Raw genomic sequence first — 16649 nt, forward strand, 5'->3', positions numbered from 1 at the left:
TACTTCATTACGTTCATTGTTTTCAACTTCTCTGACTGTCACAAGTTACCGTCGAAAGCAAAATGCAGGTGACAACAGTTGAAAAACCAATCGTATAAGTAATACTACATTGCTCAGAAACTTAAAAGAAGTAAAACCCTTCAATAAATGTCATGAATATTTAACTGTCATGTGCTGTGGAAGGAAAAGGAGGAGTCGTGGGACATGACACGCTGAGATCAAGTGTGTGAAGGTGTGAATCAGCCTGTTTATATGGTGGCCATGCACTTGAAAGACAGGGTGATAAATTTGGCAAATAAGCTTGAGTGACTGCCACTACAGTTGTTGTGTTTTTCCCCACTGAAGGAAATTAGGAATTTCACAATAGGAGGTCAGTGAAATATATGGTTTTAATGTGTTTTCCAAATGAGCACATGGGCTGACAAATGGCCGACTGCATACTGTAGGTGAGGATCCATCGCGTCACTTCTGTGATCTTTCTTTCGTCAGGTGGCATTTTTTTTTTTACACAAGAAGCTGTTGTGGTGAAATGGGTTAAGCGATAAATTACAATGGAGATGGTTATGTGGACAAAATATTCAGGTTACGTAAATTGTGAATTCTCCTTCTCATTTTACACACTCCATTGTAAAGTTTATGTAAACTAGTTACGGTTCTGCCTATTTCTATCGCAGGCACATTTCAGCTTGTTCAGTGCCTGGAGCTTATGCAGATAGAGTATCGTGTTTGTACTTGCTGCTGGTCCTGTAATATAACAGACCACAAATGATGTGTTACTGTAATAAGTACATTTTTCGCATATATGTACTTTATTCACAAAAAGGATTAAAAAATAGGCAACTTAAATTTTGCATTCTACTCCATATCATCAAAATTGTTCTAAATTTATTTGTTCACACATGCAAGAGGAACTTGGTTTACACTAATGTCTTGGTATAATAATCCGAATTTTAATCATTTGAGCATGGTTGGTATGAGGTTCAATTTCAACCAATTAGGTGTAAAAGTGTTCCTGTTGTGTTTTTTTTAAGGACTGGAATATTAAAATAAAAATCTTAAACTTGTTATTCCATTTGTGTATCTGGAATACTGAGCCAGGCAACTTAAACGTTTTCTCTATTTCATTACATACATTATATTACCACATTTAATGTCTCAAACGGTATCTTATTCTTACCTAATATTTTTTGAAGCACGTAACACGGAAAGGAAATTAGTTTGATTCTGGAGCTGCTTCTTCTGACACATATCTTAACCTTTACCGTGTTAATCACCAACATAGATGATTTCTAATCCTCGGATTGTCTTACTCTGTAATGCTCCATTGTCTCTTATATAGTGTGGCTCTCCCACTACTTCTATGCAGGCAACAAATTTAAACCTCACACCTTTTAAATGGTAATCTGTCAATGGGTGTTAGAAGTCCCCAAATCTTCATTCAAGAGACTTTATACCTTGTGCCCTTCTCCCGTATAGAAACACACACACACACAGATTCTTGCGAATTAGCTTTAATACATGAGATCCGCAGCTTTCTATTAAACCCCCACATGCTCCCCAGAAAGCTCTTAGCCTGCTACTTATTCACGTGCTGGTGCTATGTAACCTTTTAAAACTCCATGCAATCCTGCTCATTTGAGTACTCAAGATGATTGTTGATAATTGTTAGCGCAACAGTGCACTGTGCTATTTGACCAGTTGAACTATTGACTGGAGTCACAATCAGGTTCCCCCTAGTAGTAGCAAAAAAAATCTGTGCTTTTTTTAAAAAGACTTTTTAACAGATGGTGTGATTTGCAGCTTTTAAGATGATGGAATATGATGAGCCAGATGCAAACTTCCTATTTCTTAATGAATCGAACAGAACTGGCCGAGTCATAAGATCTATCAAAAGGTTTTGGCGCACAATGTCAGGCCGAGTGTCAGAAAATTAGGTCTTAGTCAGAGGTCATGTTTGTTTGGGCAGGACAGGTTGGCATACTGTACCTCAAATATCACCAAGAAATGGTCGGAAACAAAGTGTTGGCAAGTTCTGAAATGGCCTTTAATGAATCCAAAGCCCTCAAAATTGCTGTTGCAAAAAGGCACCTAACCAATCTGAGTAACCTATAACAGCTCGCAAAAATATCTATTTGGGAGGTGCCAAAAACTTTGTTGATAGTTATTAATCGTTGACAGAGTATCATATTCCTGTTAGCATTTGGTGTGGTTCTTTTTTTTCCATACAACATCTTAATGGAAAAACGGTTCTGCACAAAGAGACACTGCGGACACAGTTACTCCCATTGTCATTGGCTCCGTAATTACATGTAATCCTATTGGAGGGTATAGGTCCTTCCTCTGTGGAGAACAGTTTGTTTCATTGCACAAGAGTCTTGCATTAATCAGGGGTCCAGGTTAATCTGTCGACCTGGTGGGCAACATTAACCTGCCAGCCCGGCCCGTTATGTCTATCTCCTTGCCCCCATCCATTCGTTCAAAGTGGCAGCACCCGCATTCGCCTGAGGAACGCACACACTGACATCCTTACATCACCCATAGCAACGCAGATCTCCACAGGCAGTATTCAGGTTTAAAAAGATGACTTTTTAAAGACAACAGCAGTGAACACTTACATTGACCAAATTAGTGTTACGCAATTACATCGTTGTTTGTTTTTCGTCTTTGAAAATTCAGTTTTATAGGGATAGGTAGCTATAATATAATGCTTTTTTTTTAATATTTGAGGTCTCATTGTAAAGAATACTAAACATCAGGATTTTTTTTGTATTATCCAATTAACACGTCCAAAGATTTAAGACTGCACAGATGGTCTTTAATCTGTCAAAGATTATTTATCTCTCTGAAAGCCACATTGATTTAGAAGATATTCAATACAATAGCGCCAAGTTGGTCAAATCACAAAGGTCATGTCACCACATTAGCTTTTCACCTCAATTCCTCAATTCTAACTCATTTTATCACACATTACTCTTTATAGATACAGATACTCTGTTTTTCCATTTAAATGAATATTTTGGTTTATGAAAACTGCAACAGTGAACACTCCATTTAGTCTAATGCCCTCTGCTGGAACCCTTGCCTTTTGATACGTCACTTTCATCTATGCAGTGGCTAACCATCACAAAAATGATTGTTATTGCACAGTGATCTGTTTGTCTTGACATTTGCCTTTTGAATTCTCTTTTACAAGATTCTATATTTTCAATGTGTAAAAATCCTGACAGAGGGACATTAAATCCTATTTTGCGGTAGACCATAGTAGTGTCAACAGCTCGAATAGTTCCGCTTTTGGTAAGAAGGGACAATGTTGAAAAGAAATATTCCTCTTACTCAGGCACCTTGTCAGGTTCCTCGTATATTAAGCCCACTTTCATCCTGATATCTCTCTACATGCTTGCATGTGTGTGAGTTGGTTGCATGTTCTGTGGAAAAAAAAGCAGCACTTGAGCTGATTTCCACTTGAAGGATTATAAAAGGTAAAATACATTTAAAATTTTAGACTGTGTTATAGATCAACTGTAGGCAAAAAAGACAGTAGAGCTACATTTCAATCAACTCAACTGCTAGTCGGTGATAATGTGCAACATCATCCTTGTTAAAGCTGGTCCTCCTTTTTGAGTTGATTATATGCGTTATGTCGTATGAAGGTAGATGGGGCATGAGGGATTAAAAGCTTTTTGACAGCTTTTCTACATCGCTGTCCTAACATTTTCCGAGCACCTACCGTGAGGAGCATATAAGTTTCTTGAGCGAGCTGCAGTCTAATGTGTTTCTTTTTAATCCACTCTTAATTCTTTGCTACACCGAATACTATATCAGCTTCAAAGACTTGTCCTCTCATCGCTATCCTAATGGCGGAATGTTTCCACACTGTAGACATGTACCGTGAAATAATAAGAGGATGAATCATATTTACCTCATGCCACGCTACTTAATTTCTGACTGAGTACAAGGTTGTTTTCTGTTCATGTAATAATCACGGGTGTTTTTTTTGAGACTGTAAACAAATCCTCATCAAAGCTCCTGAATAAAATATACATAAGAAGTATGTCTTTGCACTGATTACACCTCCACTTTCACAAAAATAAGAGTTATAGCTTAAAATCCTGCTAGATGAGCCGTACTCAGCTAAGTATTAACAACCCCCGAAATTGCAATTACAAACTTATGCCTGGAAGGTGGTTTTGGCACCCACATTTTCCCCCTTGTGTGAAAAGATTTAGGGCAACAAAATCCTCCTAGTAACGAATGTACTTTTTTCTGTATTTTGGTTAAACTTGCAGATGATGCAGCTGAGCAACGTACTTGCCTTATCTGTGGAGATAGAGCCACAGGCCTGCACTATGGCATCATCTCCTGTGAAGGCTGTAAGGGCTTCTTCAAGCGCAGCATTTGCAACAAGCGGGTGTACCGCTGCAGCAGGGACAAGAACTGTGAAATGTCACGCAAGCAACGCAACCGCTGCCAGTACTGCCGCCTACTCAAGTGTCTACAAATGGGGATGAACCGCAAAGGTACCGTTACATGCTGCCAATTTGTGGCAGCGTTCAATGCTCAACATCACTTGCCTAATACAAATGCAGTACATACAGTCCCAAAATATTCACGGCCTGACCTAATTAAATGTCATGTGTAACATTTCATCACTGTCAACTCTATTATCACTTATTTGTGTAGTGACTAATGTAACGTGGGTGGCACGTTGGGTGAGTGGTTAGTACGTCGACCTGACCGTTCTGAGATTGAGGGCTCAATCCCAGTTTCGGAGCTTCGTGTATGGACTTTGCACGTTTTTCCTGATTTACAGTCATGCATACACGCAACTGCACAAAGACGCATGCCTATCTCGATAACCTCAAAAAATGTGAGAATACATATGTTATATGCTTGAAATTAAGTTATTGTAACAATTATCATTGTTGAATTTCATATTAATGTTATTTACTTTATCTTTTTTATGCATTTAAAGGCAGTCACTTACTTCTCATTAGCAGTCATTCTTCATCACTTTAAGTGAATAATTATGACTAGTTTTGCCCATAACTGGTGCTTGAAAATGTCAGCAATATTTCTCGCCCCAGTTCTTCAGTGCCCCCATATGGATAAATTGTGAATTGCGCTACCAGTAACTTGTCGAACCTGATAAAACCAGATAACAAGGATCAAGGATTCTGATTACTACATCACCTAAATGTGGACTTGAAAAAATGAATTGGTTTTCTACCGTCTAAAAGGTAAACTTTCCCAAGAAATTCAATTTTCAGATCTCTAAGGAAAACCTTGTCAATCCAAACGGGAAAGTCAATGTATATTTAGAATTTAAGAGAAATCTCACACGTCCATTAACATTCTTATTCTCCTTCTACAGAGTTTGGATTTTGCCACTAGATAGAGCTAAAGTATTCATAATTTCCATTGTCATGATATGAAATGTAACAATTGTCATTGTTTATCTCTTTTTACCATTCAGCAATCAGAGAAGATGGAATGCCAGGGGGGAGGAACAAAAGCATTGGACCAGTTCAGGTAGTTAATAATAATTAACCAATTATTAATAACTACTCAAGATGTTGTCTGTGGAATATTTATTGGTCTTTTTTTTAAAATGTAAACACCTGATCTTTGCTTAATGATGCGAGTATAAACTCTTTACTTAAATGTCTGACTCCAATAGAGTTAGTCGGAGGATACTCATTATAAAGTATGTAATGAAACTAAACCTTGACTTCGTTATGTCATCAGCATATTAGCACAATATCTTCTATTCATTTTGGATTTTGTTTTAAAGTTTAGGGAGAGTGAAAATGGTTGGGAAACTATAACGTGAAGCTACAAAACGCCAACGCACAATTGAGAAGAGAAGTGGAGATGTGCTCAATTCAAACCAGCTCAATATATTTGACAAAAGGGAGAGAAAAAAACTTCCATGTTGGCATGCGTTAAAAGGCAGAATCATTTATTCCATTGATGAGAAATGAATTACCGTTTCAGTTTATAAACTGAGTTGAAACTAAATTGACCCTGGCCTGACACATTCACGGCATTTTAATATCTTCAACATAGCATTTTGTCAGTTCACCCTCTGTGCGGCGTGTACGTTTTTTAAATTGGGAATCCACATCCACAAACACACTAGTTATTCTTTTCTTTCTCTCGAGGTCCCTTTTCATTGTGGGACAACGTCCTTGCTTCTGTATATTTGAGTGTAAAGGACTGTGGTGGTAGTACACACTAATTAACAGAACTAAGCTACTTTGTGTGTATGGTCAAAAGGACACGCTGTACATTTCCCCCAATGCCAGACTTGTCATTGTGTGTGTGTGTGTGTGTGTGTGTGTTAGATCACAGAGGAGGAGATTGAGCGCATCATGTCAGGACAGGAATTCAAGGAAGAAGCCCCGTGGGGCAACAACGGCGACAGTGACCACAGCTACCTCAGCAACGGGGCTTCAGAGGGTAACCAGCCGTCACCTGCCTCCACGCTGTCTTCCAAGTGAGTCGCTCCACTGATCCACTCGATTGCATAGCTCCACCACTCAGGCTGTCACTGAGATAATGAGTTGCCCCTGACAGTCTGCTACTTCATTTATTTCCACAAAACTTAAATGAAAGTATTCATTGGAAGAAGAATGCCTTTGTTTGTAGCTCTTCAGGCATGGGAATGACATCAAATGTAAAGAACTCACTCCACTATCAGCTCTGGAGACGTGAACACTGTCTATCTTTACTCAACAAGGACAAATAACATCGAGGCGCTTGCGTGGCAATATTTATTTTCACCTCCTTTTATATAAACGGCTTTATCTCCTCTCATTTGCAGCTGATAGCTAATCAGAGAAATTCTTGTCATTGACTTATCGAATACAATCTAAGATAAAATAGGAACCAGAATTACTAAATGCCATTGTAGAATATGCCATTCTATGCAGTTACAGTATCAGTCTAAATGTTAAGGTTAAATGCTATGAAGACCTAGTTAAATTATACATGGAACTTCCCAATATCGCCCTTCACTCATTTCCCGAATTTAACGTTGACCTTTTCCAGTCGCTCTGCCGAGATGAACGGCTATACAGCAGCCCTCAGAGATCAATACATCAACACCTCCATGTCAACACACTACCAGCTTCTTCCGCACCTCTTCAGTTATGCTGCCCAATCTGGCCTTCTGGCCCCCCAGCCACGTGGCCTTTACCCACAATCCCATCCATTAGTGCTACAGCTGGTGGCGGCTGAAGACTTGGCACCCCTGGCCACCCCGATGCTCATTGAAGATGGGTGAGTTCATGTGCAGCCCTCCATTAAAACTCCTCACCTGAAACAAATGTGATATTGTGTCAATAAGTCTCCTTTTGTCCTTCCTTTTTAACAGTAAGTATCGACTCAGTCTACTTTTGGTGCTCTCCACAAGGCACTATGGAAATATGAAATGGGTTACCAAGTTATCCCAATCAGGAATAATTTGCTTTGGTTTTCAATCATTTCTAAGCTTACAACCTTATGTCTGTCCTCACAAATGGTCTTTTATATACACTGGTAAAAAAAAAAAGAAAAGACAACTCTTAGTTCATACTCAAGCAGTTTAAATGTACATAAAGTCAATACATGAAAATCTGGCAAAATGTCCAAACAAGATGTGATCTTAACCATGCAAGAGTCCTGAGAAACTGGGTTTTATTTCATGAAAAGCTGACACATAAGACACAACACATTATTGCATCATGTGAAGCTTTTTCACAATATTTCCTTAAAAACATGAAATAATAACATTGCATGTTGTAGAGGTAATTCATTTTATTTTGACACGATGTTGTAACCAACAAGTTTTTAGTGAACATGGTCATAAATGATCTTCTAGAAACCAATATTAGCAATTTATTTTAACCAGTCCTTGTTTTGTATTTCTCCTCCACAAAAGCTATAAGGTAACACAGGTGGAGCTGTTTGCCTTGCTGTGTCGCCTGGCAGACGAGCTACTCTTCCGCCAGATCTCCTGGATAAAGAAGTTGCCTTTCTTTTGTGTGCTCTCCATCGAGGACTACACCTGCCTGCTCAGCTCTACCTGGCAAGAGCTCATCCTGCTCTCCTGTCTCACAATCTACAGCGCCCAAATATTTGGCAACCTGGCTAATGTCACGGCCAAGTACACACCTTCTGATGACGAGCTGCAGGGGTGAGCGGCTGTGGAAATGACAGTGTAGCAATCTGGCTTCTAATTTTTCACATATGCATTTTTACCACACAATAGCTAATTTGTGCTCCAGTTTTCCTCATTGATGAGTTGACACATACTCTACACTCACAGCAAATTTACAAAATGTCCTTCCCGGCTGGTTAACTTTTTAATACCGGTTGACAAATGAAAGCATTTTCCGTTTTTTTACATACTTTTGTCATCATTCTAACAACAGCTTATTTCACTGCCTTCATTTGATATCCTATACTATCTACAGCATGTTATTGCTTCCTCCTACTGGTATTTTTCAGGGGGGAGGTTGCTCTCTTTTTAATAATAGTAGATGTCAGATTTTAGGATCCTGTAATAGCCAACCACTACGTTACCAAGAAATAGGAACGGTAGATATCACAGCAGCAACTTTTCATACCGACAGCCAGACGTTCTAGTCTGTTAGTGCTGTAGTATGTCCGAAATGGTTTATATTTCCTCAAATCACTTGAAGAAAAATAGAATTGGAATGGGGCCAGTGAACTGGTCCATGAACAGGAGGACTCCCTAACACACTGCTGTGGCTAGCACCATCTGTCTGGCATATGATGTTATGTCCGTCACTATAGGTAATAAAGGATGTGTGGGGGGGTTTAAGAGTGAGTGTAAATCAGGCCAAAATTATCTAACCTCATGACACGCTTTCTCTTAATATACAGCACAACTTCGAGTCCTCAGATAATAGTCCTGGTCTTTTAGGACTGAATATGTGATTTAAAGTGGCAACTCCTATTTTAGTGTTTTTCCTGATGAATCAGATAAGAACAATGTTTGAACATTTTTGGCTCATTTCCTGTAAGCATGTGTGACCAAGAATTATTATTCCACATGCACATTATACACAAGTAGCATTTTGTTTGAAATCTTTGAGAAGTAAAGCAACTGAAACCTGTTGTATCACAAACATCTTTTTACAGTTTTGGTGAGGATGGCATGGAGGTAATGGAGAGGCTGATATATCTCTTTCGCAAATTCCACCAGTTGAAGATCAGCAATGAAGAGTATGCCTGTATGAAAGCAATCAACTTCCTAAACCAAGGTACCGGAACAAAGGCTATGACTCCCTTTTTTTTTCTTTCCGTCTTCTTTATTTTTAAATGCATTTTGTAATTCCTCGGGACTATCTGTTTCTTAACGTGCAGATATTAGAGGACTGTCAAACGTCTCTCAGCTTGAGCAGCTGAACAAGCGCTACTGGTATGTGTGTCAGGACTATACAGAGTATAAGTATCCGCACCAGCCCAAACGCTTCCCTGAGATCATGATGTGTTTGCCAGAGATCCGCTGTATAGCAGGTAAGACCATTGTGAGGAAAAAGAATTACTGTAATTTTTTTTTAGATGTTTGATTGAGCAAGGAAAATGAAAGGACACCATGAACCATCTTTTGGTTTTGTCTGTCAAAGTCTCCTCTAAATTTGGAGATTGATTCAAAAATTTGAAATATCTGTCAAATATTATTAATGTTTTCAAGCACCCTTTTGAAGATACCTCAAAGGGCCAAGACAATCAGTGGTAGAGAATTGTGAGCATGGGTGGATAACTCAATCCGTAGGGGAGAAAATAACTCATTCCATTGTTATGTAGCTAGCGAAGAATTGTCGCGCAATCTTTTTGTTAACGCATTGAGAGATTTTTCGCGAGGCATCGGGAAATGGCAACAATCCACCCGTGAGAGGCGCTGCAGTCTCAACACTCAGACTTGTATAACTGTAATAGAAGAGGGCTCTTCATATTGCTTCTACAGGTCTAATCTTTTTTTTCACGTTAATATAATTTCCATCAATTTCCCCCAGTCCGTTACAAGCTTTAATCGCATGAATTTGAATGAAGTGCAATGAATTGGTTTAATTTACAGCCTCAAATTATTATTTAAATAACCCTCTTGTTTATGATGCTGTAGAGAGCCTCAGTAAAAATAATGTTGTTTTTTTTTTTGGAGTGTTAAAAAAAAAAAAGAAGAAAAGTTAAAGCAGTGGAATGTATTTTCAGGGAAACTGGTCAATGTTCCTCTGGAGCAGCTCCCTCTCTTGTTCAAAGCAGTCTTGCACTCCTGCAAATCCAGTGTGACCAGCTACAGGACGGCCCCGTCACCCTGCGTGACCGCCTCCTCTGGAAATTAGAGGCCTTCCTGACCCTGACATTATACCCCCCACCTCTAACCCCCCCCCTCTAACCTCATTCTCCTCAAGGCGAGGGACTGGTCTCACCTCTAATGAATGTGACAAGCAGCTAGTTTGTTTTTCTTAATGACTTTTTCTTTTTATATTTATTACACGACAGAGCTGAATGTATGCTGATTTACACTGTGCACATGCTTCTGTACAAAACAAATGCTCATAGATGCATTGGTCTTTGGAGTTTACAAGTGTGTATCCAGTTTGCTCAATGCGTCAGTGTTGCCATTGTTAGAACTAGACTTAAAAAAGAAAAAAAAGAGTTTATTTTATTCAGATGGGGGTAAGATAGACACACGTTGAGACTACCTCAGGAAGATGTTCTTGCTATTTTCGTGGTGTTCCTAAAAAGATGCCCAGTCTTATACAAAATTCCAGTGGATGCTTTGGCACCTCAATCAGAGTCTGGATGTTCAAAGGAGCTGTGCAAATCAAGCCAGAAGAAATGATGTCTTGTTACATGGGATATACATACTAGATATTGAAAAAAAGATGAGCTTACTTTTGCTGCGTGGAATCTTAGAAATGTTGCCTTCGGGAGGCATAACATTCCATGAGTGACGGTGACAACGGTGACGGCTATTTGGATCATTCGGATCTTCTTTGGAAAAGGAGTATACGGGTATATTTTACAATCATAGACTTGGGATGTAAGGCTTTATTGCAAGGGTAAGGGAGGATGGCTAGCTAGCTTTGCTGATTGTTTTAATGTTTTATTTTGATTTTTTTTTTGACCAAAGTATTATGCAATGCTTTTTATGAAATGCCCATCGATGGGTATGGAGCTGATAGCTCGACAAAAAAAAAAAAAAACATTTCTTGTCAATGAAGGATAAGTACAAGAAATGAATTGGATGGGAGACCCTCTGATGGACAGATGAGCACATTGCCAGATTTTCTCCTAAATTCTGCTACACCTGCACCCATATGTGTTCAGCAGATATGGTTTTCTGTCATTTAGGGAAGGGTGACTACTGATGAGCAGTCGTGATTCACTATTTCCATGAGCAGGTGGTCGAGAAGACACCTCTAACCCATCAGCCTAGCATTTTTTGCTACTAGATGTTTATCAGGTATTGTCGAGTCCAATCAGATTTTTGCACAGCCCCAAAACCGTAAGAAGATTAGATTAGACCTGATCCTGCCTCAGGTCCTGTCTTAGTGGTGCTTAGTGGGTTTGATTGGGACGGTTGACTCCACAGACTAGAAAATGAATGTTTATGCGCTGTTCCTGGTTCAGCCACCAAGATTGCAGATAATCAGTTTAGGATGTGGTGATGATCTTAGTGCGATTGATTCCGTTTGGGGCATTGCCTTGACTTTTGGCCTTTGCTCCCTGTGTCGGATATATGCACATTATTGTAGAAAATGGTCTTTAATTTTGGAACTGCTCAAGTGTCTTCTGTGATTCCTCCAGTTTTCAGCAGTTCCATCCATGTGCAAAAACCATTTGAAACGCAGACAAAACTGCATTCATTGCAACAACTCTTTCTGTTTTTTGGGTTATTTTGTTTTTCTTTTTTTGCACACATCGGTGACGTTCAGAGACCTTGACCTCGGCCACTGCCCACCCAGTGTGTTCCTCTCAGGTCCCCTATTGGCCTGGATCGAAACAGGGTAAAGTGAGTGTTATGTATTGCATTCATGAGTTACTCCAGTGACCATGCTGATGTGCTTGTTGTGTTAGTAGATGTAGTTTTTCGGGACATAGAAGGTCCTCTGTAGGAAATTGTTGCCGCTTGATATGCGTGGGGGTCATCCCGCCCGCTTCACGCTTGAAAAAGTCGATGTAATTTGAAAGTGAAACCCATAAGGTGTGGCCACTGAAAAGTCCGCTTGGCCCAATCTTGCCCTTTTTAGCCACATTTCCATGTGCATTTGCAGCTTTACAGGGCTGTGTTTCTCTTTCAAATGCTTCAGATCTCTTTTCAGCTTTTCATTTTTAGACATTTTCATGTACAGTACCTATGTAGTTATTCGAATGTTTTGGGTTGTTGTTTTTTTTCTCATGTATTCATTCTTTTTTTTAATTGAGGGTGACTCCTCATTTTCTGTTTTTTTAACTTTTTGTGGACTTGATTTAAGACTCATTCCCTTGTGCACAGTAGTTCATGAAAGTGTTACTCAGCTGATGTGATGTCAGATACATTTTATGAGACATGTCTGACATCTTGGAACCGTTTATGTATTACTTGATATTCGAAATTAGGCTTTTTGGGATCACTTAGGATTCTGCTTTTTTTGTCATTTTCAACAATGGTGAAATTATGCAAGTATTTGTTTCACAAGTCCAGTGGAAGCCATTGAGATACAGTCAGGAAAGGTTTTTTTTCTTTATAAGGCAATAGTTTGTACCTGCGATAAATATCGTAATTCCTCGAGTACAGTACATATAGAACACCCCACCAAGTTGCTAGTTTTTAGTCATGTTGACATGGCCATGAATATAAACGTATACTTCAATTTTAATCACTGTTTTTGCACATTAGTCCACAAGATTTCCCACTTCAGTGAAAGCTTGGAGGTAAATGCTTTCAACCATAATAATTGGAAATGTTGTCGTTTTGAAATTTTCATAAAGATGCCAGGAATCAACACTCAGGTTTTCCACAATGGAAAGATGGATATTTTTTCTTTTAAATTGATCTTTAACCTTCCACCTTAATTCATAATATTTTTTGCAAAAAATGTGCACTACACGTACTCGAGAAATCACGTTATTTGATAATTTATTTTAATTTAATAGGAAAAATAATACTCCTGGCCGAGTGGTTAGCGCGTCGGCTTCACAGTTCTGGGTGGTGAGGGTTCAATCACAGGTGTGTCCTCACTGTTTGGTGTTTACATGTGGGCTTGTGTGGGTTTTCTCCGGGTACTGCAGTTTGCTTCCACACCCAAAAACATGCAGGGTAAGCTGGTTGAGCATTCAAAATTGCCCATAGGTATGCGAGTGAGCGTAAATGGTAGTCCGTCTCCTTGTGCCCTGCGATTGGCTGGCTACTGATTCAGGGTGTCCCCCGCCTGGTACCTGTAGTGAGCTGGGATAGGCTCCAGCACCCCACACGACCCTGGTGAGGATAAGTGGTTGAGAAATTGAATGAATGAATGGATGAAGGAATAATACTTAACCCAGTGAACCTTAAAGAAACACATTGCACATAGTTCACCTATAAGTAGTTGTGTCAAGTTCATGATCTTAGGTGAAGCACTCATGTTCAACTACTTGAGCTCAGGGACTTGGAAAGATGATTGATGGATGTGCCATGTTAAAAGCAAAATACTCCACTTGGCTCCGCTAACCTGCACGAGCAGCCGCAGAGGCCTCTCAGCAGAGCAATAGTGATGCATTTGAAGGGGAAAAGTTCAGGGTGGCCAACAACAGAGCCGCTTGCAACTCTCTTTTCTCAAAGTAACTTCAGGAATGCATTGAACATCACACACATCTCAGATCTGACTAGGAAAAACATCAGAAGAAGGATTTTTCCTTTCATGTCATCTCCACTACCTTCCTGCCGTTTTCTCTTAATAATCTAATATACACGTGATGTTTTTTTTTTTAATTGCCTTTTTTTTTGTTTTGTTTGTTTTTTACATAAGAAAAATGTCATTTGCAATTTCTGAAACTACCTCATTGTCATCATACACTACAAATACTGTAAGTGTTCTTTTTTTTGTCTTATTTATTGGATTCATTGCCTAACTTTTCTCACCCAGTGACCTCTATAGGACTTTTGAAAGTGCTTCTTCAAACACGATTATTGTAACTTTTTCGGCGGCATTTTTGCCTTATGTTACCTTACACTTGCTGCAGATAGTCTTCATCCGCCTCTCGTTTTTTTTAAGGCCTCTGATTTGAACAAATATTTTAATCTACACCTTTCAGGGATCCTCATTTATTCCAAACCTTTTTTCCCCTCCATTTTCAATTAGCGTCATCTGCTGTTTCACTTCTGCCTTGGTATCGTGAATCCAAAACCAAAGATGAAAGAATGTCAATGACAACGTCAGCGTACTGATTGTTATTCACTTGAAACAGTGCTTTATTTTCCCCGTGTTGACCTTTTGATTTCAAACAGCCTGCTATCTTGTGAACGCTAGTTGATTTTGTGTGTACACGTTATTCAACGCGTCAGGATGTGTTTTTTGTTTTGTTTTGTTTATTTTTCCATTGAGCTGCATGATTGCTTTTCAGAATTCAAGGTAATGCAGTGTTCAGAGTGAGGCTGCTTATCATATCGGATGCTGCTTGTGATCAATTATCAATCAGGGAATGTATATCTGTGGTCACGTTGACATCTTGTGTTTACATGCTTCCACTCCGTCGGGTGACCCTGGCACTATGGCACGAGACTACTGTGGCTTTATCAATGGGTTTCGAATCATGCGGGCTATCATTGTAGGCTTTTACTTGCAGATTATAACGCATTGAAAGAATGAGTTTATTGGATGGAGAAGGGCCTTCCATTCAGGGATGATTATTAGCCTTTCTGACCTGCTCTGTTTATGAGCGTCCAGCTAACGTCACACTGTATTTCATGCCACAACTGCTCAATTAAAATGTATCATGTTTTCTATTTACAACGTGTGTATGCTTAATATGCAGTTTAACGTTTTTTTTGCCTGTCTCAGATTGTGTTTACCTGCATCCAAATGTATGACGAGTCCAATCCCCGTGAAGTAACATTTTCATTGCCTGTTTTATAGGAGCACAAGGTGAGGAAAGTCTTTGGCTCAAGTCAAAATAGTTTAAAAATTATGTATCTCAGGGAATTCATTGATGTACACACTGTTGCTTACTGTGAACAGACAATTGATACTGCTTCGTGTTTTTCTCTTTGGAAATCTTGTCTGCTCTTGTTACTTTAACTACCTGTGAAGAATGTGATCCATTGTGTTTAAAGCATGTTTAGAATGTGTTAGGAAATTTAAAAAAAACAAATAAATGTGAACGTTATGCAAGCATAAAAATGTCCTTGATTTTTCTTTTAAGTCATAAAAAAGGAATATTCACTGCTGTTTAGATGCCGGTTTGATTGACTGATTTGACATGGTTTGAGATACTTCAAGTGTTTTGCACAGTATGGTATGAGTACCACTGGTGGTACTCTGGGACCACCATTTTTCAAATTCGGCTTCAAATTTGAGTGCATATTTGTTTAACTGAAGACTTTCACCTGATTGGATGTTTGTCTATGTCAGTAATTTTTTGTTGTTGTTAAATGTACTACAAGTGGTAAGAAAATACATCTTTTCTATTTTACTGTTAATATTTTGAGTACTTATCTGTAAGCATTAATATATTAAGGAAATAATACAATAGTAAATCTGAGAAATACAATATATAAAAAATGACATCCCCCTAGTCTAAAGGAAAATAAACAAGAATGGACCAAGGAACCATGCATTGATGGATTCCAATCATCCCAAAGATTTAACCAACAGGGCATTCAGATTCTGTCAGAAGCAATGGGACAGTGCATTCATGAAGACACTGACGTGAAGTCCTTCCACGAAAACAAATGGACAGTGCCACCAAAAAAAACCCCTGAGGAAAACAACCCCCTCCCCTCCGCTGCTGCTCCAAGACCTTCAAAGCAGGTGATCTCACTCAAAGTCAGCTGAGATGAGCTTCAACTCGCCTCTCACCCAATGGCGACAAGCAGAATAGAAATGTATTTGCTAGAGATAAGAATAGTAAATAACACTTGCACATGGGTAAATAGTGAGATAGGTAAGCCCCAACATAGACAAAAAAGGGGGATTTAATATTGGGCAGCATTAATATTTTGTTAACAGTAAGTCATTAGCAGACCTCCATCACGACTGCCATGTAGTTTGAATGCAATGGCTTTATCTCCTCAAGGTTGACGGATTGGCTTTTGACATTCTCCCCTATTACCCCGCCCACCCCACCCAACGAGCTTGTAATCAGATTGAGGCCAGTCAAGGCTGTGGATCCCCCTGAGTACAAGAACACCCGTGATAGCCAGGGGGTGGGCTTTCTAATGATGGATTTTGGACATGAATATGTTTAAGAGTGCTGGGCTTGAGCACCACTATCAGCTGAGTGATAAGCATCTTGCGGGAGAACGGATGTATTTATTATCTGTTTATTTGCTTGACGTTTTAATGTCTGTGGTCTCACCTTGGCCGATTGTAGCGTCAATTGCAACGTTTGTTTTAGCTGTACCGAACATTTTCCTTCATTTTCATTCTTAGTAATTGAATATGCATTTGGTTAAA

General features: G+C 39.2%; 1 protein-coding gene across 2 annotated transcripts in view; it reads left to right on the top strand.

Moving 5' to 3' along the window:
- LOC144195790 (nuclear receptor subfamily 6 group A member 1-A-like) overlaps positions 1-15311 on the top strand; it is a 57497-nt gene extending 42186 nt beyond the window's left edge. For both annotated transcript variants that reach the window (XM_077715635.1, XM_077715636.1), the window contains 8 exons: positions 4287-4517; positions 5474-5529; positions 6345-6496; positions 7051-7281; positions 7922-8176; positions 9148-9269; positions 9373-9525; positions 10222-15311. In XM_077715635.1, the coding sequence (XP_077571761.1) occupies positions 4287-4517; positions 5474-5529; positions 6345-6496; positions 7051-7281; positions 7922-8176; positions 9148-9269; positions 9373-9525; positions 10222-10352 (1331 nt within the window). In that variant the 3' untranslated portion in view covers positions 10353-15311. The remainder of the gene's footprint in view (positions 1-4286; positions 4518-5473; positions 5530-6344; positions 6497-7050; positions 7282-7921; positions 8177-9147; positions 9270-9372; positions 9526-10221) is intronic.
- Positions 15312-16649: the final 1338 nt, after the last annotated feature.

Source organism: Stigmatopora nigra, chromosome 4, assembly GCF_051989575.1.
Source record: "Stigmatopora nigra isolate UIUO_SnigA chromosome 4, RoL_Snig_1.1, whole genome shotgun sequence".
In the NCBI taxonomy this organism is placed as follows: domain Eukaryota; kingdom Metazoa; phylum Chordata; class Actinopteri; order Syngnathiformes; family Syngnathidae; genus Stigmatopora; species Stigmatopora nigra.